This window comes from Oryzias latipes, chromosome 5 (assembly GCF_002234675.1).
Source record: "Oryzias latipes chromosome 5, ASM223467v1".
Lineage (NCBI taxonomy): Eukaryota > Metazoa > Chordata > Actinopteri > Beloniformes > Adrianichthyidae > Oryzias > Oryzias latipes.
Window position 1 is genome coordinate 19,991,590 of NC_019863.2, and position 23,244 is coordinate 20,014,833.

Genomic DNA, 23,244 nt, shown 5'->3' on the forward strand with positions numbered 1-23,244 from the left:
AAATGGGTTGATGAGTTGTCACTTTTTTTCCCATGAAAGGCAAACAAGCCCCATGGCATATCCCCTCAGGGGACACCAAAGCAAATCAGCTTTTCATCCAATCAGACTTTTACGCCAGATTTATGCTTGTCTTGACACATCCCTGTATTTTATCTGGGCTGGGCACCGAGAAAGACTCGGGCCCAAGAGAGACAAATATATGTTCAAATTTTATCTGAAATTTTGAGTCCATATTGCAATTTAGGAATCAGCCTCCCACACAAGCTCTGACTCCTTCCCACTCAATGAAGTGGTATTCCATGTTACATTATTCACAATCTATGGCCAAACCACAATGCAGCAGTTCTTTTTGGTCCTTCCACACAAACTTATATAATTTCTAAAAATAAAAAATAAATCTATAACTTAGTCTTTTTATGCTCATTTGATTATATTTTTATTTTCCTTTTTCATGTTCTTTCAATCAAAAATCAACTGTTAAAATATTTTAAGTGTCGACTTTCAAACATTTTTACTATAAGGCATTTCATTCAGCATTCCTTTTGAGTTTATTTGTTTTATCACCGTCATAAGAATCAACATCTTCATTTTCCTATGAGGAGGGTTGCAGCTCTAGGTCCTCCGTGCCAGCAGGGGGCGCCTCTTCAAGCCTCTTGGAGCGCCGTCTCCTTACAGCTCCGGTTCGGTTCGGTGGATGTAAACACAGGGACGCGCCTCCTCCAGACTGACACCGCTGGAGTCGACATGAGCAAGCTGGAGCTGCTCGGCGCCTTTCTGAACGAGCGGCTGACGGCGGCCGCGGAGGAGATCCTGGGCGCCGTGAAGGAGGCCGTGGAGGAGTACCAAAGCGAGATCCTGCGCTCCCAGGAGGAAAACGAGCGGCTCAAAGGGCTCCTGCACGCGGCTGTGCAGCGGCTGCTGCTGCAGCCAGGTGAGCCAGGTAACCGCATGCGTGCACGTCACCCCCTCAATCCATCACCGTGCACGTTACTCAGAGGCGCTGCTGCTGGAGGTCCGTCCTGCTGTTGTGTCCAAGTTTATTCCGGCATCGGCTGGTTCCCGACGACAGTCCTGCTGATTTCAGGGACAAACTTCCCTGACCCTCTTACCTGAATCCTCCTCAAGGGTCTGACCTATGTGAGGGGCGGGGCTTCAGCGGCGTACCGTCATACTGGTGCATATATTATACTCACGTGAGAGACAGACTAAAACGTGGAAGTTTGGATTATGACACAAAATAGAGGAAAAGAACAAACAGACCCCCCCCCCACACACACACACACAAAATAACAACAACAATAATAAAACAGATGGGCATAAAACTGCAAGTTATGGAGCAGGAATGATTATGTCTCATTGCATGATGCATGTTGCTTTTTAAACTAGGTTTAAATGGGTGTTCAAGTCCCACCATTGAAGGTCACATTTTCCCCTTTCTAATGTTTAGCTTTATATACAAAAAACATCTGTATTTAAAGACCGGCTCCAATAAAGATCGTGTTTTTAACAAGTTCTTTTGGCATTTTTCTAAGGATGGAGGACATCTTAAACAGCTTAAAATTGCATTTCTGAGTATTTTTTATTTAAACCTTTGTCAATCAGGACATGAAAAACTGCCATTGGAAAAAATCTTGTAGTTGTGATGTAGCAGGTTCAGAAAATGAATGGAAAATGCATAATAGACAGGATTTTGATCATTTCTGGGAGATTTAAGTGTTTTTTTTTAGTAAAGGTAGTTAAACTTTTTTTTTTTTGTGCAGGTAAGATACAAAGGTGCACAGCACTGGAAGCAATGTTCCAATTTTGATTGTCCAAGGGGACATTGCATAGACCCTTATAATGAAAAACAATACCCTAATAATTCCTTGATACGAAGAAAGGCACAGTAACAGAAAGTGACAATAGTGTGTGCAGGTTCAGTTGACTGGGTTGCACTGATCAGCTTGATTGTAAATCCATTTTTAGCACCTGGACTGTCCTGAAGAAAATGTTTGTCTTCCTTCTCTGGATCTTGGGCAGCAAAGTCTGCGTCATGAAGGGAGCCACACGAACTCGGGATGCAGACTTTGACTTGTTGATAAAAGATGTTGTCATCTTTTTTTCATGTTATGCTTACATATTCTGTGTGAAAAACTAAAGCATTTAAACACAATCCCTGTGTTTGGGCTCTACAAAGCGTTACCAGTGGTCTTTTAATTATGATGATGCCGTTTTTTTCAAAAATCAAAAAGCCTTGGTCGTTTTCTGACACAATTTACGCAGAGCAGCAGGAGTTTATTAGAAATTTGCATGTGAGAAGTGGGCGCAGGGTAAGCCCATCTGTTTGTTTACACTCTCTCCAGCTAGCTTACAGCCCCCCTCACACCGCCAACCTACTTTTACTGGTGTAACAAAAATGGCAAGCAATATCGGAGTTATCCAGCCGTACAGTTTTGAGCCAGATGACAGCTCAGATGAGGAAAACTAAGATGTTAATAGATCTAGTTGTTTATAAGCATGCTTAAAATGTATTTTTTTTACCTAACAAGTACAATCTTTTTCCAAAAGAATTTTTGTGTATGCTCCTGATTCACCTTGATTTGAATAAAGAAATACTCAGGCAATTTTAAGATTAATTTCCTTTATACATGCCCTTCATAATGAGAAAAAGGCTGCAAGAACATGTTAAAAACACCAAAAACACAATTTTCCTCGCAGTAGGTCTTTAAAACTAAGAAAAAATGTCCAAGACATGAAAATTCTGCTCTGATCTGCACCTCAATTCATGGCAGCTGCTTTCAGGTGGGAGAATAATAATAATAATAAATTTTATTTAGAATGCGCTTTACATTTTGTTTGAAAATCTGAAAGTGCTTCAATGAAAGCAGGAATAACAATGGTTTAAAAATATGAGCAAAGTAAGACAAAAACAACAACAATAGTACTAAAAGGCATTATTAAAAAGGAAAGTCTTTAAGCCTTTTTTGAAAGTGTCAAGGCTTTGTGGGGCTCTGAGGGATTCCGGAAGATTGATGGAGGATGTTTTGATCTGGTGAGGTGTACCGATTAATATGACTTCAGTCTTGTTGCTGTTGAATTGGAGAGAGTTTTCAGCCATCCACGCCTCTATCTCCTCGAGACGTGCCTGGAGGGCAGAAGAAGTTAGGGAGGGACTGGGGTCCATTTTTACATATAACTGTGTGTCATCGGCGTAACAGTGGAATGAAATGTTGTGTTTACAGATAGAGATATGTAGATGGTAAAAAGTGAAGGTCCAAGAACAGAGCCTTGAGGCACTCCGCAGGTGACTGTGTGAGATTTAGCAGTCAGTAGAGCCACATATTCTGTCCTGTTTGTGAGACATGATTTAAACCAGTTGAATATAATCCCAGAGAGTCCAACAGTAGAATGAAGACGGCTAAGGAGAATGCCGTGATCCACCGTATCAAATGCAGCTGATAGATCCAGAAGGAAGAGTAGAGATGGGGAGCCCTGGTCTGCAGCTATGAGTAGGTCATTCATGACTCGGACCAGGGCTGTCTCTGTACTGTGAGCTGACCGGAAACCAGACTGACATTTTTCATATAAACTGTGCGTTGAGAGATGACGGTGGAGTTGAGCGGCAACAACTTTTTCCAGAACCTTGGATCAGTCTGTTGTTACGGGAATCGTTTAAAATAGTATTTGTGTTTTTCATTGTCATGAAAGCTGTTGCTCAGAGTTGAGCACGCGTCACTTCCGGCTGGACCTCACCTTAATGGCTTCTCTTTGACCTTTTAGGACCTCCTCCTGTCCCACTGCAAGAAGACATTCAGGCGCGAGATTCTGAATGGAGGAGCAGGGAGGATCTGGTGCTGCTGCACGTTAAAGAAGAACCCAAGCCCAGACACATGCAAACAGACTTAGAACAAGAACTTGAAAAGACTCACTCAGAGGAGCAGAGTTTGCATCCTGCTTCTGCACAGAGGGTCTCTCCTCCTCCACTGACCTCTATGGAGCTGAAGAAGGAGGACTCTGAGGAGAACCGTGTGAAGCTCCATGCATCCAGCAGCTCCTCATCTCCAGCGAAGGTTCCTCTGGACTGCAGCAGAGCAGCTCAGATCGGCACTGGCCTCACCTCCACAAAGAGTCGCAGACCCCCAAAAACTGGCCCCCTGCTGAAGGGGCTGAAACCCAGTGTGCTCACAATGCCCATCAAGAACGGGAGGCCCCTAAAATTGCCTCGCCCCTCTCAGCCGGGCCAGAGCATCCAGAGGTGGCACAGCTGCAGTGAGTGCGGCAAGAGCTTCAGCTTTGCCTGCCAGCTGGAGGTCCACACGCGCTGGCACACCAAGGAGAAGCCGTACGGCTGTGGCGTGTGCAGGAAGAGCTTTACCACAGTCAGCATGCTGAAGAGGCACCACCGCATCCACACCGGCGAGAAGCCCTTCCGCTGCCACGTCTGCGGCAAGTGCTTCAACCAGTCCGCCCACCTCAACACCCACTTCAGACTGCACACTCGGGACAGAGCGGGCCGGGGCCGCCCGCCGCAGTGAGCTCTGAGCCCATGAGAGCGCCCTTCTGTGGTCGTATGAACATTGGAACTCAGCAGACCTGCAGCTCTAGCAGGGTCCAGTTGTTGTGCACTGTGGCCATAAGCGTGAGGCATCAATTCCAGAAATGTGTGTGCACATGCCGTCTTTCAGACCTACATCTGTGCACTCATACGCTTTTCCGATGTAAATACGTTTTTCTCCTCACCTGCACACTAAGCCCCGCCCAGTCATCAAAAATAAAAGGATCCAGATGCTCGTCAGTTGTTCAATTTGTTCTAAAAGCCTTTGTCAAGAATCCTCTAACCAGACGTCCTGAAATCAGCACTTGAGGATTAATATAACGTCAAAATATCCTGACATCATGGTTAAATGTTAGGAATCTCTAAATGACTGAAATAGTCAAAACTGATAACAGACTCCATTAACAATCCCCTGATTTTTTTTTTTTTGATCATTGCACAGTTGTTATGAAATCAGTATTTCTGAAACTGTTTCTGGTCTGAAATTGTGATGATCCAAAACTGTCAGTTTGATTTTATAAAACTGATCTAAAAGGTGAGAATAAAAAAAAAAAAACGTAACATTTTTCTGAGCCTTTTTAATGGCTGAACAATGATGTCTAATAATAATATTTCACTCAATTTGCACTTGAAGCATCAATTTGTTACATTTTTTTCCTGTCACAGTTGTTGCTGAAAAGGACTGAAGAGAGCATTTGAAGCCAATAATTTGACATCAGTGAAGCAGAAAGTTGATTCACTTATGAACCTAAATTGAGTCATTTTCAGTAGAAATGTCTAGATTGATGGAGGGCGAGGTCTGAGAGGAGAACAGGTTCAGGTTGAGGCTTATGCTCAGACACACAGATGAAGATAATATTAAAACATCTCCGAAATACTGTTGTGTTCCTAACATCAGCGCTGAAATGGTTTTTTCTTTGTGTCTGTCTGTGTGAATTTAAAGTTTGTTTGTCTCAATGATCTGCACAGGACAAATCCCGCACGCGCGTTCATTTTGGATCAGAGGTCTAAGGAGTTTTTTTCCCTCTAGGTTTAAAAGAGTAGGTTAAGTGACAAACTTCCCAATGACGATGGCAATTACGTAATTTTACAGCGTTTTCACTGTCCAAAAGTTCCCCCACCCCTTTCAATGTGCGTGTGCGCGCAGCGACGCACCGTGAGTGCGCGCGCTGCGCAGTCTGGAAGAACAGTTGAGGAGAAGAGTCCTGCAGCGGACAGAGCCACGGAACGTCCCCGGCCGGAAGGCACCGAACAGCGGCTAAGCGCTCCCGGACGCAGCAGAGGAGCTGACAGTGCCGCGGCAGGTAAGCCGACTCCCCACTCGTGACTCCTGTGATGCCTTCTGTGGTACCAGGGTGGCGCTCCGGTTCTCAGAGCATCACATTACGGGGAAAAGGACTGTCCGGTCCTGACTCTCCCCGCAGTGATCTCGGGCGCACGCGGCCCCCGCCTCTCTGCGCATCCTCCGGCTGATGCTGCGGTCTGAGAGGCTTTTGCTGCTTTGCGCAAATCTCTAACGCAGGTACCGGATGGGGTGTGTGTTGGGCAGATGAACACCCCCCCCCCCCCTCTTCCTTCTTATTCCTCTGCAGAGGCGCAGGCATGGATGCGTGTCACTGCAGAGGACGTTTGGTGTTCGGGAAGGCCGGGGGCTGCATCCCGGACGCAGGATTCAGGCCTGAAGGCGGCGTGTGTTGTTGCGACTGTCTTTCTTAATTCCCAAACGTAGCCACAGTTCTGTTTTCTTTTGGGAAGAGAAGCAGTTAAATATGAAAAATTCTGCAGACAAACAGAGGGATTCTCAAATCTCCGAAGAACATGAACGCCTCAGGGTAGTTCAGTGATGACGTCAGCAGGTAACAGGTGAGCTGTGTCATGAGGTAGATTATTAGGTTTAGTCTTTGATGACCGTGTGACTCTATATTCTTGATGGAATACAAAATTCTTACTGTTTTACATACATTTCATAAAAAAAGAATATTCTGGTAAATGTCCAGCTTCTGTTAAGGACGGTAAACCTAAATCCAGTTATCAGCCCACAGTGTACCCTCTTCACTCATATGGCTGTAATTCTGAGTGCAGGCAGCAGGAGGCGCTGCTAACACCTTGTTTGCATGTGAAGAGTTTGATTTGGTGTCAGTTTGATGCAGCAGGACGCACACGGGGACACTTCATCACAGCCTGAATCTACCTGTCTTCTGTTGTTGGAATAAAAAACAGCATTTATAACAACCTCTATTGCCCTTGGGTCCAACTCTGCTTAATCACTGTTCACGCACTAAAGTGCACGAGGATGTCTCCTGTCAACTTAACTCTTGGACCTACACTGGGAGGGAGACTTGGCCCGGTGTGGTCCAGATGTAGGGGCAAGGTGGCTGATGTGTGTTTCTAAAAAAAAATGGAACTCAGTTCTCCTCACCTGAAGGCAGAGGAAGATTTGAACTTCAGTGTCTGAGCCTGCAGAAGAGCCGCACAGATGTGTGGTGGGCTCATGCACGTCCTATAACATGATATGCACCAACTGTCTCATTGCAGCTGCAGCTTCATCTTTCAGTCAGCGGGCCTCTCTGTCAGATCTTTGTCCTTAAACCTTTTGTGGTTTTAGAGCAAATACGGAGCATCTGGACTAAAATTCAACTTGAGAGACAAAGAGCTCCTCCACAGAACTTTCTGAATCTGTTAATATTCTTTAGTCAGCACCAACATTTCTACAAAGAGCTTTTGCTCTAAAATAAGTTCAGAGGAGTCACATCTGGTGCAAACATGACCTAAACTTTCATCAAACTTAAAGTTACCTCTCTTTTCCCATCATAATTGTGTGAATCTGCCATTGCTGAAGATGAAGGCTCCACTATTTCCTCACAGATCTCTGGTGACTCGTACACGATATGGCTTGGATCTTTATCTTCACAGGGTGGAAATAAGCAGCTCTGTCTGAATGGACAAGACTGCAATGCAGATGTTTGACCAGCAGATGTCAGCGTTGTGTCATAAATGAGTGTGACCTTAGGCGTCACACTGCTTCCTGTTTGACAGCTTGTCCTATCAGGGGTTGTTGATGTAATATCTCCTGGAATATGTATGTTATTTAGTCAAAGACTTGATTATTTCACTTTCTGTCTTACTCTTTTGCTATCCATCATTGAAAAAAATCAATGAAAAAATATATTGGAGCACCTCCAGTATTTAGTAAAATATTGTAACTTGGCCGCGTGTCGTTCATTCATAAAAACAATACGTAGATGATTTATCTCGGAAAAGGATCTGGCTTTTACCTAGTTTCTATCTTATTTGTGATTGGATACAGTTCTTTTCACATTTTGCATAGATTTTACTCTGCAAAAGCTTATTTATCTTAGGCACTGTAACATTGGGAGTTGGGTCATCTAGACCCCACTAGACAGTGCTCTGAACCGTTTTTCTTCAATGATTTGTGTCTTCACTGGTGTCCATGGATTACATGAAATCTTTCAACCTTTATCCACCTTTGTCATGGTTGGAAGAACATGTCAACGTAAGGGTGGGGGCCATCTAGGATAGCACAGGGGTTAAGAAGATTTAAACTCATTCTTGACACAATGGGCACCCTTAACTTCCACCCGAAACAGTTACTCATCTACTTTGGCTTTGCCCTTTTCCTCATTTTTTTGGCAAATTTTCAGTGATTTCTTTTGTAACAAATTCCTCTCCTTTTCTTTGGTTTGGAAACAAGTATTGTTTGGCTTCCACCAACATGAAAATATATTGTTTAAATTTTTAATAAACCTTTTCCTATTTCTTGCTAAGTTACATTTATAGATATACATTTTCAAACAAAATCCCAAGTTTTCATTATTTTTGGTGGAGGTCAGACTATATATTGAATCAGTTAGTTTTTCAAATAACACATACATATCCATTCTGTACTTGTATTTATTCATTCTTACAATAAATGATTGAAAAAAAAAAACTTATCAGGGGTGTAAGTGGGTTGGACTCAGGCTGGAGGAGTCTGTGGTTCTGTACAGTGATTTTAAAGAGTCTGGTTCTAGTGCTGTCTGGCAGGGGCAACCTGCTGGTCTACGTATGTATATACAGAGCTTTAGCTCATAAAAATAAAGATTCAGAGGCTAACGCCTGTGGGACCATGCCCATTAGGACATCTCTGGTTGTGTTCTGACTTCAGGTACACGTCACATTTGTTTTTTCTGAATTGGATGTTTCCTCTGTTCAGGTATGCCCCAAACCAAACGTGTGAACGTTAACAGTGGTGGGTGGCTGTTTCCTTGCAGCAGCCTGGCTGGCTGCCATGAGGTGGAGGTGGTGGTGAGGATGAAGGAGTCTCACAGGAGCTCAGTCTCTGCTTGTGAGTTCAGAGAAGAGCCTGTGGTTGTGACCCCTCGCCTGAAGAATGAACATGGAATCCCCCCTTTGGTCTTGGCGCTGCACATAAACAGCAGGATGTTGCATTCAGGTGCTGTATTTTATAATCCTGGCTGTTAATGATAAATAGCTCAGACAAAGCAGCAAAGGAGCCTGCAGGCAGCCGCCCCCAATGCTCTTAGATGGTATTTTAGTCACAGACCAGCTGTGTGTGTGTGTGTGTGTGTGGGGGGGGGGGGGGGGGGGGGGGCGGCGGGGGCTGAAGAAGTTGCTGCTGCAGGCCGAGCTAAAAAAGCAGTGCAGAGCTGGAACCTCTGATTCTGACTCTTCTCTTCCATCCCCTTCAGATTTTGAGGGTCTCTCATGGGATCAGTCCCACTGTGGGGGTCAGGGACGGAGGTGAAAGAGTCTCGCTGTAATGCAGCAGGATTTCCTGGACTTCAGACATTTGTTTAGACTATGCTTCTCATCCATGTTGTTTCATCAGTCATGGCTGATTGAGCTCCTCAAAGGCCAAATGGTCACTTTTGGGCCCCTCTACATCATTGATTGACAGGTATTAGTTTTACCTTTGTCCTATCCCCATCTCTGAGCTAAAGTGAGAGTGCGGCTGAAAGGAAGAGTGATGGCTCCACTCTATATGTCTTCCACTATGGGCACCCTAAAGACCTTACAGTTCAGCCTGGGGAACAGATGACTCCCCATGATGTCAGGGTAGTTCTGTCAGGCAGTGGTTAGTCTTCTCACCCTGGTGAGGGCACGAATGCAAAAGGCACATGTCTGGAGACTGTGCCGTCTGAAACATGGGCTTCTGGGGGGCACATGAACAGATATTTGTTTTTTTTTATTCTGCAGTCAGGGATCAGCTCCTGTTTTACACTGAGGTGAGTGGAGACCAGCTTAAAGGCCTGTTCACACCGGGACGAATTTCGCCGGCGATTTTCGCCGACGTTTAACGCCTCGTGACTAAACAAAGGGCACCAATGAGAGTGTGCACACCGACGCGTAAAAACGCCACGCGTCAAAAAAAAAACGCCTCGGGTTCGTTTTTTTTTTTCGACGCGTCGCGTCGAAATCTACTCGACCAATGAGAATGGCGCTTTTGCTCACGTGTCTGGAGCTTCTGAAGTTACAGTAAAACACAACTTGGGGGCGCTCAAACACAAAACTGCCTTGCTGAGCACACATACCAGCGAAGAAGATAGACGCCAAGTAGCGTCTACACAGCCGCGAAGCAATAATGACGGACATTCTAAAACATCCCCGAACCAAGTACCAGTTGGAGCTACTGGTGCTTGAAATATTCATGTTTTCTTTGTTTGATTCTGACAAGCGTGTAAATACTTGCTCTCTTCTTCTGAGTGAAAAGCGACTTTAAGAAGCGTAAAGTTGCGCAGCGCCACCTTGTGTACAGGAGTATTTCTGTTTTACATTAAGCGCCATCTAATGTCAGGGAATGAAATTGCATGTTCACTCCACTCATCGTCAGCGAAAATCGCCTGGGTGTGAACACAAAAAACGTGGCGAAAAACGCTGGCGAATAACGCCTGGCGAATATTCGTCCCGGTGTGTACGGGCCTTTAATGTGGAACAATCCCCCTACTGGTTACGTAGGGAACTGAGTTTACATGTTTATTTTTAAACAACTTCATGATACGTATGACGGTACGACGGTACGAAGCCCATTAAGACGACTGTTGTTGTGAATTTGGGCTATACAAATAAAATTGAATTGAATGAAGGAAGGCAAAGTGTTTTCCGAGGTGAAGCCGCTTGTCTCCCTAAATTCAGGGGTTCAAATCCCAGGCTTAAAAGTCATAATGTTCTCATGGCAGATTGAATACATAGATATGTTCTTTCAATCAAACATCAGTGTAGGATTAGAAGAGGACTCTCATTGTGTGACGTGATGGAAATATGAACGAAAAGATTCTCAAGAGCACAGTTTGAATCCAAGATGTGTTTCTTCAACTCTAAATGGGTCCCCTGGCCTTGCACACTTGAAGGGCTTAAGTGGTTGAGGATGAGGCAGAGGAGGAGCTTTTGCACTGAAGGCACCATCATTGAGCTGAAACTTCCTGCAGGCACTGATCAGTTACTTACAGATCAATAACTCCTGCTGTCACCTGATAGGACTACCCAGGTTTGGTTCTGGAGGTGGAAGAACATGAAGACCCGCTGACTCCCCACCCAGGGCCTTAAATCAGAGTTTGTTCTTGATCACAGAGAGTCTTCACGTTTGCATTTTGAGTTTCTCAAAGATAAGCTGTTTCAGTCACTCCTGTCTACTCAACAGCGTGGGTTCTGCTGATTGTTGGTGCCTGATCCATGGCTGCTTTACCCAAGATAACCCCAGTCCACGAAAATCATCCAGAACAGCTTTGCTGTATGTGTTTTTAAGATATTCTTTTAGACTTCTGACATTCTGAGCTCAGATCAGGAGACCAGAAGAGCACTGTCCACCCACAGGAAGTGTTAATGAGGGGAACAGTCAAAGGTCATCCAGCTTTCTGTTTAACCGAACCGGTTTAACACAATAAGTGTGCGTGTGTGCACTTGTGTTTTAATGAGATCTTATCTGATTGATTCACTGAGTGCTTCCTGCAGGTCTGACACACTCTAACCCTGCCTGCCCTCTGACCTTTTAACCTCCACCATATCTCTGACATGGACAAGAAGGACCATCTGAGCCTGCATGGACCTCACATTTGTCTCCATGGTCACACAGAGTGAAAGTGGGATCCTGCGAGAACATGTGATCATCAGAATTGCAGAGCTCCAGCTCTGTTTACTTTGGTGCTCGTGTTTTCAAATTTGGTACCCTTTTTGCCTGCCTGCAGATAAACTTCCTTTTCAGATTTTTCAAGCTAAAACAACTATAAGTTGTCTTATTTTGAAAAGTTTATAAGGTTTATAAGTTCCAAGCCTCGTTCTCCATCTGAGCTTTCCCAATGTGTGTTCTCTGTGATCTTTGCTGCTGAGGATCCACCCCTTGCAAGGTGAGCATGCCTCTCCACACTAAGCTCCCCCCTCTTTAAGCCTCCCCCAAAACCTCCACCTCCCTTGCTCCAGATGGACACCCCCCACCCCCCATCCCATCTTCCCTGCAGGAAACGCTCTTTTGATTCTGTTGCTGCACCCCCCTCCATCACCTCGGGGATCATCCTTCATTGTTTCGATTGTTTTGGTAGAAAGTGGGCTAAGAAAGACAGCAAAGAGGACATACGGGTTGTGGAGAGGGGGATTGGGGTGGGGGCTCTTTGCCCTTTATCACCTCTGTTTAAAATACTTCGCATTAATATGAATCTCTGAGAAGTCCCTACAAATGTGTCATTTTTTATCATAATCCTGGGGGCAAAGCTGGCTGGGGTTAATGGCCCTGGTAGAATCATTGCAAACAGGTCCGGGAAGACAAGTGCATTCAAGAATTGTTCAAATGCTCTGCATAAAAAAAAACAAAAAAAAAACAAGTCCTTTAACCAAGAGGACCTGACTCCAGACATCAACACCCAGAACCACAAGTCCTTGACTGGAGCTGAAAGTCTCCTCATATTGGTAGAATTTTTTTGTGATTTTAACTGGCAGTTACAGTTTTTCCCATTTTAAGCTTTAAAAAAAAAAAATTTTTTTTACACAATTCTGAGCACTTTCATGTTAGGGTAAATTGTTTGATTTCTGCTTTTGTCTGATGATGTCAGGCACCATCTTGTCCTCAGCTATTTCCCTCTTTTTTAACATTGACCCAGCTAATATCAGTGGAACCATTAGGACCACCTCTGATATTAACGCAGCTGTTTGGAGCTGATGATGGTCACCCGAAGTAAAAAATTCAGGGAGTGCTTAAAGACACAATCCCAGTAGTCTTTTAATTATGATGTTTTAATAAAACAAAAACAAAAAAAACTAGGACATAGTTTCAGCACAGTGGCAGTAATTTGTTAGAAATTCCCCTCCGAGTTGTGGGCGGGACAACAGAGAAACCCCACCCCCTCTTTCCCTCCTTGTTGCAGAGAGCTCGGAGCAGCTTGTGGTATAACCAGCGTAAATTTGATGTCACACGATCGTTTCAAACCATTTTTTCTCTGCTCCCGATTCCAGATTAAGGAAATACTCAGAAATGCAATTTTAAGCTTAATGCCCTCCAGCAGAAGAAAAAGGCTATAAGAATATTTTAAAAACAGCAAAAACATGATTTTGGGTCTTTAAGGGAAGTCTTTGTCAAATCTGTTCACTTTATGGTTGGAGAGGTGTCGACCATGAGGGAGAATATTGATGAGAGGTAGAAGGAATTCTTTGAGGAGCTCCTCAGTCCTGCTGACAGGTCTTCTGGGGAAGACCTATAAAGGGCCAGCCCATCACCAACGCTGTAGTCACAGGGGTTGTTCAAAATTCTTTGTGGCAAAGCACCAGGAAGAAAAAGGTCTTCCCTTAGTACCTCAAGTTCATAAATGTTTTGGAGTGATTTGGCTGACACGCCTTTGTGGCTGAGGACAGTACCTCTGGACTCACAGACTGGCATGGAAGGTCTGCTCCAACTTCAGGCGAATCACACTTCTCACCTTCGTTTGGAAAATGAGTCACAGTGGAAAAGGTCACAGTAAAGAGCTACAGAGGGGCAGGACAAGACAGATGTGGCAGTAAGCAAAAGTAAGTGGGTAATTTTTCTATGGAGGTTTTCCGTCTGTTCTTGCAATTATCTCCTGAAGCTCGCCATGTCATCAGGTTCGGTGAGGCGAGCTTCAGCCATCTACGACTTTAATTGGGTACTGAGAATAGGCGACCAATCATCTCAAAGGTCAGACTCTTAAACCTAAGAGGTCCTTAACGCTGTGTTCGGTTGAGTAATGATGAGCACATGCAAAGACACACACATGCAGTGAAGCGTTATAGTGTTGAAGTCCATGGTCACATAACTGAAGGTCAGGCTGACTTTAAACGGGTCAAAGAAACACACAGTAACAGCTTTGTAAAGAGCAGCTAAAGGCCTCGATTGTTCTGAGCGTGAACTTTAAAATGCTTCAGATTGGATTTGTTTGTGTCGCTATCACCCTGCAACTCGACCCATGAGGACAACCACACCAGGAGGCGTTGAGTCTTTTTCACATGAAAAAAAAGTTGTTGTGTGTCAAATTTAGGAAAGAAATTGACCTGCATGCACCATACACATGGATATCTTTTAAACACTTCCTGAGCAGCAGACACTGAGACACTCATGTTTCAAAAACTCCCATCTGCTGTCTCAGCAACATCTGATGCTGCATGTAGCCAGGTCCACAGTGTCCTGTCAGGTTACAGCAGAAATTGTTTCCACTGTCTAACAGCTAACTCCCAAGCATGAAATGGGAGCAACATCCAGGATCAGCAAGCCTCTAGAACCTGATCTAGAGTTCTCCAGAAGTAACAGAACGTTTGGAAACCAAGATGAAAAAGTATTCCCATAAGCCCCTGCACTTTGCCAGAAGCCAATAAATTCCAGTGAAAAGTTTTTGTTTTTTAATTATACTGTTTGTATTTATTTTTGGGATTTAAAATAATCATACATTTTTATGAAGAAAAAAAAATAGTTTGGAATTTGTTTAATCACCAGGATCTTCACTTTCACTATATTCAACATAAGTTCCCTAATAGTAATCACTGTCATTAATGGAATCATCACAGCATCTCCGATATTATCCTAATTTTATCGTCATCCCTGTCAGGACAAAGTGGGACACTTTCTAGGTATGTTATATTCATTCATTCATTCATTCATTCATTCATTCATTCATTCATTCATTCATTCATTCATTCATTCATTCATTCATTCATTCATTCATTCATTCATTCATTCAGAGGCCAGGTCCTCCTGTCTTCTGTGAAGGCTTCTATGATGAAGCTCGTCGGGTTAAGCTTCATTATGTTCTCAAAAGCAGTTGCAGATACTCTGTGTCTGAAGTCAGTGTAGTGTGACGAGTCAGAGTTGAATGTCAGGACTGGGATTAGAGAGCAGCAGTCAGGGACATTAAAAGTGGAGCATATGTTTGAGGTGTGACCTTCAGCACATCTGTGCATGGTGGATGGAGGGTGGGGATGGGTACTAAGGATTGTGGGATTGATAAAGATCAGCCTGCACCTTCTCCTCAGGACCAGCTCGTGCTGACTCGTGCCTTCACTTAAACGGTCTCTGCAGCTCACTAGACCTTGTATCGCAGAACAGTTACAAGATATTTCAGTCTAAAGTGATAAGCGTGAAGGAATGAAAAATGTCAGTAATCCCATAAAGCTTTTTCATCTTAATTTACTGCAACCAACTTTGAGGTATTGTGATTAAGGCCTAGTATTTTAGTAGCAAAATTTTATCACCACTTCAAAAATCAAAAGTTGTCCATTCCTTTTTAATGTTACACATCCATTATTAATTAAAACTTGCTGATGCTGAAAAGACAACATGTTCATACTGTCATACGGTACTTGAGTAGTTAATTTTTCTAGTTATATTTTGTGCTAAAGAAGTTATTAAGGTGATTATTTTTTTTACTTCTGAGTGAGTAATATGAGCAAATTTGGGATACTTTACCCACGTTTTCTCTGTGTGTGTGCTAACGTCCGAGGGGCTTGAGCCCAAGTAAAGATGTAATCCTAGAATTGCCCCTCAGTGAACTGAACAATGAGGTCAGGTGAGATGAGTTTGAGCTCGGGTGACTGGCTCCATGTTCCCCACAGGTCTGGATGTTTGTGTGTCAGCAGGTCTTATAAGGAAAGTTGATCATCCTAATGAGGTAGAATCTAGCTCCTAATTAGACTCTGTGCCGAGGTGTTATTGTAGGTTAGGTTACAGTTAGTGGGATATCAAGGGGTAAAGTTTGGTCTGGGGTCTGGGTTAGGTTCCACATGATTAACAGCAGTCAATGCAGCATCTTTATGTGGGCAAATTTGTGCAAGTGTGTGTCGGTGTGTGTGTGTGTGGCATCCTCTTCCATCTCTAGTTAGTTGTGCCGTTTCCAAATATAACCCCAGCCTGGGGTCTCCTCCCATCTGCAGTGCTGCATGTAGGTCAGTGGCCCACCTCCACGCATTCACACACAGATCAGTCTGTTACCTTCCTGCTGTCCCTGTCTGCTGACCTGCTCCTAATGAAGGTGCTCCAGAGCCAGCCATTTACTAAACTTCAACCCAGGATCATAAACGTAGTCAGATACCAGCAGATGTTGTGTCAATCACTTGGATTTCAGTGACAGACTGCTCTAAAATTAAGTTAAAAATCAGCTAAAGTCCACAAAAGTCCTTCAGAAAGTTGAAGTTCATTTCAAAAGAAAGTCAGGCTCAGTAGTCAGTACTCAAATGTTCGGGCATCTATGTCAACTGAAGCACAGTCCAACCTTTAACCACCTAACCCCACAGTTGATGCATGTCTGTGGATGACATTGTACTCAACCTGCTTTTTTCTACACGTGTGAGAGTGAGTGTCACAGACAGATGGTTGTCCTGTCCTCGTCTTCTTCTGCATCATTACACACATGCTGTGTGTGCATGCATGTGTGTGTGTGGCTGCTGACCAGCTGCTGCCAGAAGCCTTTGTGAGTGCATTCTTGATGTTGTGTGTCTGTGATTGTGTGTCTGTGCTGAAGAAGACATGCATCACAACTATCTACATCCTTATGTAAAGGCTGTGTGTGTATGTGTGTGTGAGATGGGGGAGATGACCGAAAGAATGGATGGCCCGTGCCACAATGTGTGTGCCCCCATGCTTCTGCCATCTCATGCATTAACTGCAGAGACGTGTGTGCATGCCTCCTGTTGCTGCAGACAAAGGTGTCGAGCTAAAATGTGTGTCCCAGTTGGGAGGTGGGGTGGGGTCTCCTTGGAATAGTGGGGGTCAGTCCTGGGACAATGGTGACGGCGCGCGCCAGCCTTTATTTGCCTTAACAATGAGGGAACAAGTGGTTAAAACCTGCTGGACTCTCTCTCCATCACACAAGCACACACACACACCCACACACACACAGAGGCTTTGGCAGCCTCTGAGGGGACATATAGTCTGCTCCACGATCCTGTTCTCCAGCAGGAAGGGGTCAACTGAAATATAATGTGTTCTTGCTGAAGCAGCTGAGCTTTAAACATCAGTCTGTTTAACTTGACAGCAAAAATCGGGCTTCCATTTTTTAAATCCGTTTTCTGCAGATTTGCAGACGAGAGCAGCTCAGATCTGCTTTGAAATGACACTTGTCTTTACTACAATAGTTATTATGTCTTTGTTTATGTAGGGTGAAAACCAGCATCAGTGTAACCATGGAAACAGCTGCACCTCTGACTTTTATCCCTGCGGTCATCTCATTTTCCTCTCAGTCTTCTTCCTTTTTTCCTGTGCCTTCACAAACCTACGCTCATGTTTGTTACTCTTAAGCCTCGTTTTAACTAAGTGGTTCGGTATTTTGAGAGTTTCCAATATAAAATTGACCCATTAAGCTGGACTGACAGTACCATTTTTGGCCCCTGTTGGTTGTAGGTTCCATTAAAAAGAATGGAATGGATAGGTTAGGGCGGAGCTACTGTCATCAAATGATGAAACGCATTGATTGGCGTAAGGTCATTACAACAATAGAAAACGCCAAACCAATCGCAAACGTTTCCAAACATTCAGTTGTTGTCTTTCAGTCCAGGTGTATCAGGAAAACAGGCCTGCAACAAACAGCAAAGACTAGATGGCACTGGAAATACAAAAGTTCCTTGACATCTATTGTTGTTGACAGCTTTGGTTTTGCTGTAGTCGCACTATTATGACACAAAACTACGCAATCGGTCTACACCCCGCATGCGCCGTGATGGAACAACTTTGAGTGGAAACACTCACCTGAATTGCCTGGACCATTCTAAACTGGACCAGACCTCTCAGTGGAAACGAGGCTTTGGTGTGATGTTGAGCAAGTGGTAATGATGCTCAGATCTCCCTATGCTTTGATTCTGAGCTGTGTGAAAGGCTGTTTAGCAAGCACTCTTTTGTTTGAGCATTGTTAGTTCTTCCTCAAAAACCATTAACAATAGAATCTATCCATTTGCTCTATGACCATCGCAATGATGGGGATTTAGTTCTTTATCTGAAGATCAACAGCTTCTTCCTGAAACTTGAGTGAAGCTGTTGCTGTTCAGACACTGAGCTCTTCCTGCTCTGTTCTTCATTGTGTTCTCTGGATCATCTTCTGCCTCCATCTTTATCACCACTTCAGTGTGTATGGTTGAATCCTCCACCTCTTCCTCCTCTTGTTCTGTCCGCCTTTTATGTGTTTGTTAAACATTAAATGGCTAAATTAGTGTACCACCTGAGCCCAAAGGGGTATTCAAATATCAGATTGTATCAGTTTCTTTTGTGAAAACATTGCTCTTCTTCTTTAATCAATCATGCATATCAATACTAGTTCAGTCCTTTGTTTTTGCTAAGCATGAATGTTTAAAACTTCAAAATAATGGGGATCCCCGGGACATGCGTGATGTTCCCAAACACACTGGATGATTCTGCTCTGTCACATCATGGTGTGCAGATCTGTTGTAGAGAAGGGTTGTTGTGTTCGGCGGGTGGGAGACCACCTGCACAATGATGCAATTTGTTGCTGCTGTGTCCGTTAGTGAGCGGACAAAGGCTCGTTGATACCAGTCCATGCACTGGGCCCACTGAACATGGCTGAGCTGCAGACAAACACATGGGCATGCATTCACACACCAACGATTGTGGGTTTAAGATTGTCTCTGCAATGACAATTAGAGTTCTGTCTGTTTCATGTGTGACTTTGCAGTGACTCTGTGTGTTTTTGACAGTCTGTGTATGCGTGTGAGAGTTTGCTGGCGTGTAATCAGAAAGCTGTGTGTGGGTGATGTACCCCCACACGGTCCAGTAACTACAGTTCAGGGTTTTCTCTGTGAGTAGAGGTCAGCGAGGTAATTTATGCCCCCCCCCCCCCCCCCCCCGCCTACAACGTAATGAGTCCAGTTATTGTCTGGCTTTGAAGTTGTCCTCATTTCCTCTTTCCTGCCTCTTTTGTTTCCTCCCATTGCTGTTTTTCTTTTTTTTCCAGTTCAGCTCCAACATACAGTAATTCTCAGTGCTGAGGACAAAAAACTCATCATGAACCCTGCTTTGCACATTTTTACAAAAGGGATAAAACTTTGTTTTGAAGGAAGAGCATCAAAGATGTTAAATATTCATAACAGAGAAAATCAGTGAAGTGACACGAGGAAACAACAGTTGCTTACTTTACAGACAGATTAAAAACCCAGATTTTATATTCAAATAAATTGTTTCTTTCTTCATGGATCTCTTCTCAGATTTCACATTTGATATTTTGATATAAACTTGTGTGAATTTATCATTTATTTTTATTTAATTAAAGCCTGGATCTCTGTATTGCTCCAATGATTGTTTAAAGTTTGAATCTAAAGCTTGTCCAAAACTCTGCAGCAAGGCTTTTAATGGGAACCAGTAAATGGACACACATCATTCATCTGTTGCCTGCTTTACATTGCTTGCCTATTAACTTTGAAATGTATTTTAAAATTTTACTGTTGGTTTTTAGAACCTTACAGGGTCAAATCCTGACATGCATCTCTGACCTTTTAGCTCCATACTCTTCGACCCGAACCTTGAGGTCTTCAAACCAACATCTCTTGAGGATTCCAAAAACCCACTTTAATACTATTGGAAATCTCTCCTTTCAAGCTGTTGCTCCTCGTCCATTGAGTGTTTTAAATCCCAGCTTTTAGATTATTTTAGTCCTTCTTTTACTTTGTTTTGAACTTTTATTTTGACTTTAAGTAGGCCTTGTTAATATTTGATTTAACTACCTCTCTGTGTTTGGTTTGATTTTATGCCATCTTTTGTAAATCACATTGTGATTCTTGTGCTTTAGAAATAAACAAATTCTATTATAATGGAGTCTTGTAGTTTACTAAACTGAATTGAAAGTTTTCAGTTAAAACATCTCTCTTTAGTATCGGAGAACATTCTGATAGTCTTTATGTCACCATTTTACAGAGTGGAATGAATAGAAATCATTTAGACCTAGAGTTTGTTGAGAGGAAAAAAAAAGCTGCATAAGAGTTGGCCCCTATTAAACTATTTGATCACTTTTAGTCTGGGTAAATCGCCCAATCCACTGACACGTCCACCAGACCTGGTCCAGATCTTCTGGTAATGTCTCATCTGCTCTCGTTTGATTGTCATCCGACCCACTGCTGGTCTCGTAACAGAAGTTGTAATGATGCCTTCAGAGACAGAAGAGGTCTACCTCTGTGTTTTTGTGAAGCCTGGCCTGCAGTCATTCCGTCTGTCTGTCGTTACAGCTGCTGCAGGTCAGAGGTCAACTAACTGCCGTCCATCTGGACTGGAGTTGATGTCTGGTCTGGTTGTGTTCATGTATGCCGTGGCAAACGCGGTGTCAGTGTGTGTGTGTAAGTGTGATGAGTGCGTGTGAACGTCTTGGCACACGTCTTAAGGAAAAGCAGAAGGAGGCTCCCATTGTTGTTGAGGCATCGTTTTTTAATGACATGCGAGACTCATTTGCATGTCAGAGCTGGCGGCGGTGAGTCTGGGGGAGAATTGATTGTGTGTGTGTGGGGGGGGGGGGGCACTGCAGACAGAACGGGAGCTGAAAATACTTGCTAAGGTCAGTAGGTCTCCCTCCCGAACATACAAACAACATCCAAACTCAGTGTTTCAGAGCCTGAAGCCAGTTAAAAGCTGGCAGGGCATGTAAGTTTTTTTTTCATTGGGGGGGGGGGGGGGGGGGGGGGGTGTTCAAATGGCTGGAAGGCTCCAAGCCCCCCTCATTGCATTCACTGACCTGTAGTTGACTTGCATTTTTTTGTCAGTTTTCAGTCATTCTAATGGTTTATCATGGGGTTGATCTATTAACCCCTATGCCTATATGGTATTAAAGGCTATTTTTGTCTACTTTTGACTTTACCTTTATATTTTCACCTTAAAACTATGTTACCTTGCCTTGTTCAGTATCACTTTTGTCAGCACATTACCTAGCACATTTTTGGGTCATTTTGCCTTAGTGTATTGACAAACAAGACCTCAAATCACACATAAGTCCAATTAGGAAACATTAAATGTTATTACTGCGAAAATCACACAAATATTTAAGAAATCTTTTTAACTGAAAGTGAAAATGTTAAGTGAAACTTAAAAAAAACTATAGAAATGTTTCAATCAACAAAGTTAAATGCAACCCTACATGAAAATGTAGCTATTGTCTGAGGTGTTTTACAGCTAAAATGGTTTTCAAATGTAGATAAAGACACAAAGGTATTATGGGCCTCTCATTAACAACTCTTTTTTTTTCAGCTGCCTCATATGATGTTGACATTTTGGCAAACAACAAAGCTACTCACAACTGTAAAAAGGAAAGTAATGTGTTTTACAAGTATTTATAGTCACAATAGGATCCCACACAAGTGATATGTCCCAGTACAAAAATCTGCTTCTATCCAGCTGCACACAGCGCCACATCACAGGAATGACACTTTCAAGCTGTGTTCTTCCTGATTTTGTTCACTTGACGGGAGCATTTGCATTTTATTCTCCTAGGTTGGAGTCCTTGTCAGCATCTTTGATAATGGGCACAGGAATGTGATCGGTCCTTTTGCTCAGGGGAACACCCGTCTTGTCCCCACCACAAAGCTGACAAATTAAAAGTATTATTACCTTTCTCAGTGTTCACTTCAAAACATCCAAAATCTCTCAAATGTCAGCTTGTAGAACCTTTCACTGCCACCTCTACTCCCTTGGTCGTCTTACAAATAATTTGCGTGATACAAAGAGGATAGATTGGTAAATTTGATGAATTTATCTTATCCAAAAGGACAAAGGTTGATTACACATTTTTTGCTTGAAATTACTCTCACCTTTTAGTGAATTCCTCAAGCAAACAAGCATCAGGTCCACCACATACGGAGAAGCGCTTGGAAAAATAATGACTTCAAGAATTTTTCCCAAGACTTAGAGGTAAAACATAACGTAACAAATAAAAACACATGTCATATAAATAGTTAGAAGCTCCCACTTTAAGAAGCAGTTAAAACGGCCAGAAATCTCAGTTAATTAGTGGTGTGATTTGCACGCTCTGAAGTGTCTGTCGGCTCCTACAGGTTAAGGACATGGCTCATAGGTAGCACATCCATCCATCCATCCATCCATCCTTCCATCCATCCATCCATCCATCCATCCATCCATCCATCCATCCATCCATCCATCCATCCATCCATCCATCCATCCATCCATCCATCCATCCATCCATCCATTAATCAACTTTTTCAGGACCTTGATTTAGAGTTTGACCAACTTGTTTGGATCCATATCACTTATACTCCCAAAAAAGATATTTACCAAATGTATCCAATTATGTTCCAGCCCACTGTTACCCAGTTTTTTTTGGTAAGATGGATGTAAAAACGTTGCAGGTCTACTGCGGGGCGGTCAGAACATTCACCAATACCCTTTCGCTTACCTAAAGGGCCTGTTCTCATTAATGAGATCTCCAATCTGTTATCCAGGTTTCAGCAAAAAGTCCTCTGCAGTAATAATAGGTCTTCTCCAGAACTGGTGTTTGCTTTGTCCCTCCTGGGCTTGCGAAGAAAGGGGATGCTCATTTTTACGCAAGGCCTCACAGCATGGTAATCAGAAATGAAGATCATTGACCCTGAATGTATAACAACGATGTGACTCATATCCTTCACATGAGAGTCTGCCTTTTTTTTTTTTGGGCAGACAGATTCGGTGACATGGAAGAGTCTGCTGGGTTACTGGGGATGTGAGGTTAAGTGGGTCACACAGACCTTCAGGCAATAGTGATGCTCCTGTTGACTTTAAACTTCAACTTAATGAAATTACATATCTGTTTAGTTAAACCTAAAAACTGTAATATGAAAATTCTGTAACAGGTTTTTAATAGAAAACCACAGTCTGTTTGCATGACTGAGTATCATCAAACTGAATATTCTTCTTAAGTGAAGGATGACTTATTTGATATCATTCTCCAAACATGAATGTGGCAACATTTAGTTTTTGGTTGTGTTTTTTTTCCTTCATGTGCTTTTTTTCCAGATTTGCCCCATCCTTGATGTACCCTCTCTGTTGTTCCTTGTCAGGAAGCATGCACAGACAGACCAGTGCATGATCTACATTCATGCATGGTTGCTTGTGTTGGGTCTGTGTGTTTCTCACTGGATCTGAGCTTGTGTGTGGGTGTGTGTGTGTGTGAGTCTGTGTCCTAGTGTTTAGGGGAATCCATGATTTCTGGTTCAAGTTTTAGAAATGTATCATCTTCTGGAAAGGAAAATACCTGGTAGGTCAGGGGAAGATATTCCCCTCAGCT

At 43.2% G+C, this 23,244-nt stretch overlaps 2 protein-coding genes across 3 annotated transcripts in view; both read left to right on the forward strand.

Moving 5' to 3' along the window:
• Positions 1–627: 627 nt before the first annotated feature.
• On the forward strand, positions 628–4,770 carry LOC101158351 (zinc finger protein 250). Of its 2 annotated transcripts, none has more exons than XM_004068916.4 (2): positions 628–940; positions 3,760–4,770. In XM_004068916.4, the coding sequence occupies exons 1-2, from the start codon at positions 745–747 to the stop codon at positions 4,512–4,514; spliced, it is 951 nt and encodes a 316-aa protein (XP_004068964.3). In that variant the 5' UTR covers positions 628–744; the 3' UTR covers positions 4,515–4,770. The 2 variants fall into 2 exon arrangements, with proteins under 2 accessions (XP_004068964.3, XP_011473525.2); XM_011475223.2 differs by having other exon boundaries at positions 628–931.
• Positions 4,771–5,171: 401 nt separating this feature from the next.
• The window catches only part of nfasc (neurofascin), an 82,580-nt gene continuing 64,507 nt past the window's right edge, over positions 5,172–23,244 (forward strand). Inside the window, exon 1 of the mRNA XM_020703346.2 lies at positions 5,172–5,838. The gene's annotated coding sequence lies outside the window, so the exon portion shown is untranslated. The remainder of the gene's footprint in view (positions 5,839–23,244) is intronic.

What these genes read in the sequence shown, in the direction of transcription:
- LOC101158351 (XM_004068916.4), top strand. Translation starts at nt 745, where the DNA reads ATGAGCAAGCTGGAGCTGCTCGGCGCCTTTCTGAACGAGCGGCTGACG. An exon ending in GCTGCAGCCAGGTGAGCCAG is followed by an intron (nt 941 to 3,759) that starts GTAACCGCATGC and finishes TTGACCTTTTAG; the next exon opens with GACCTCCTCCTGTCCCACTG.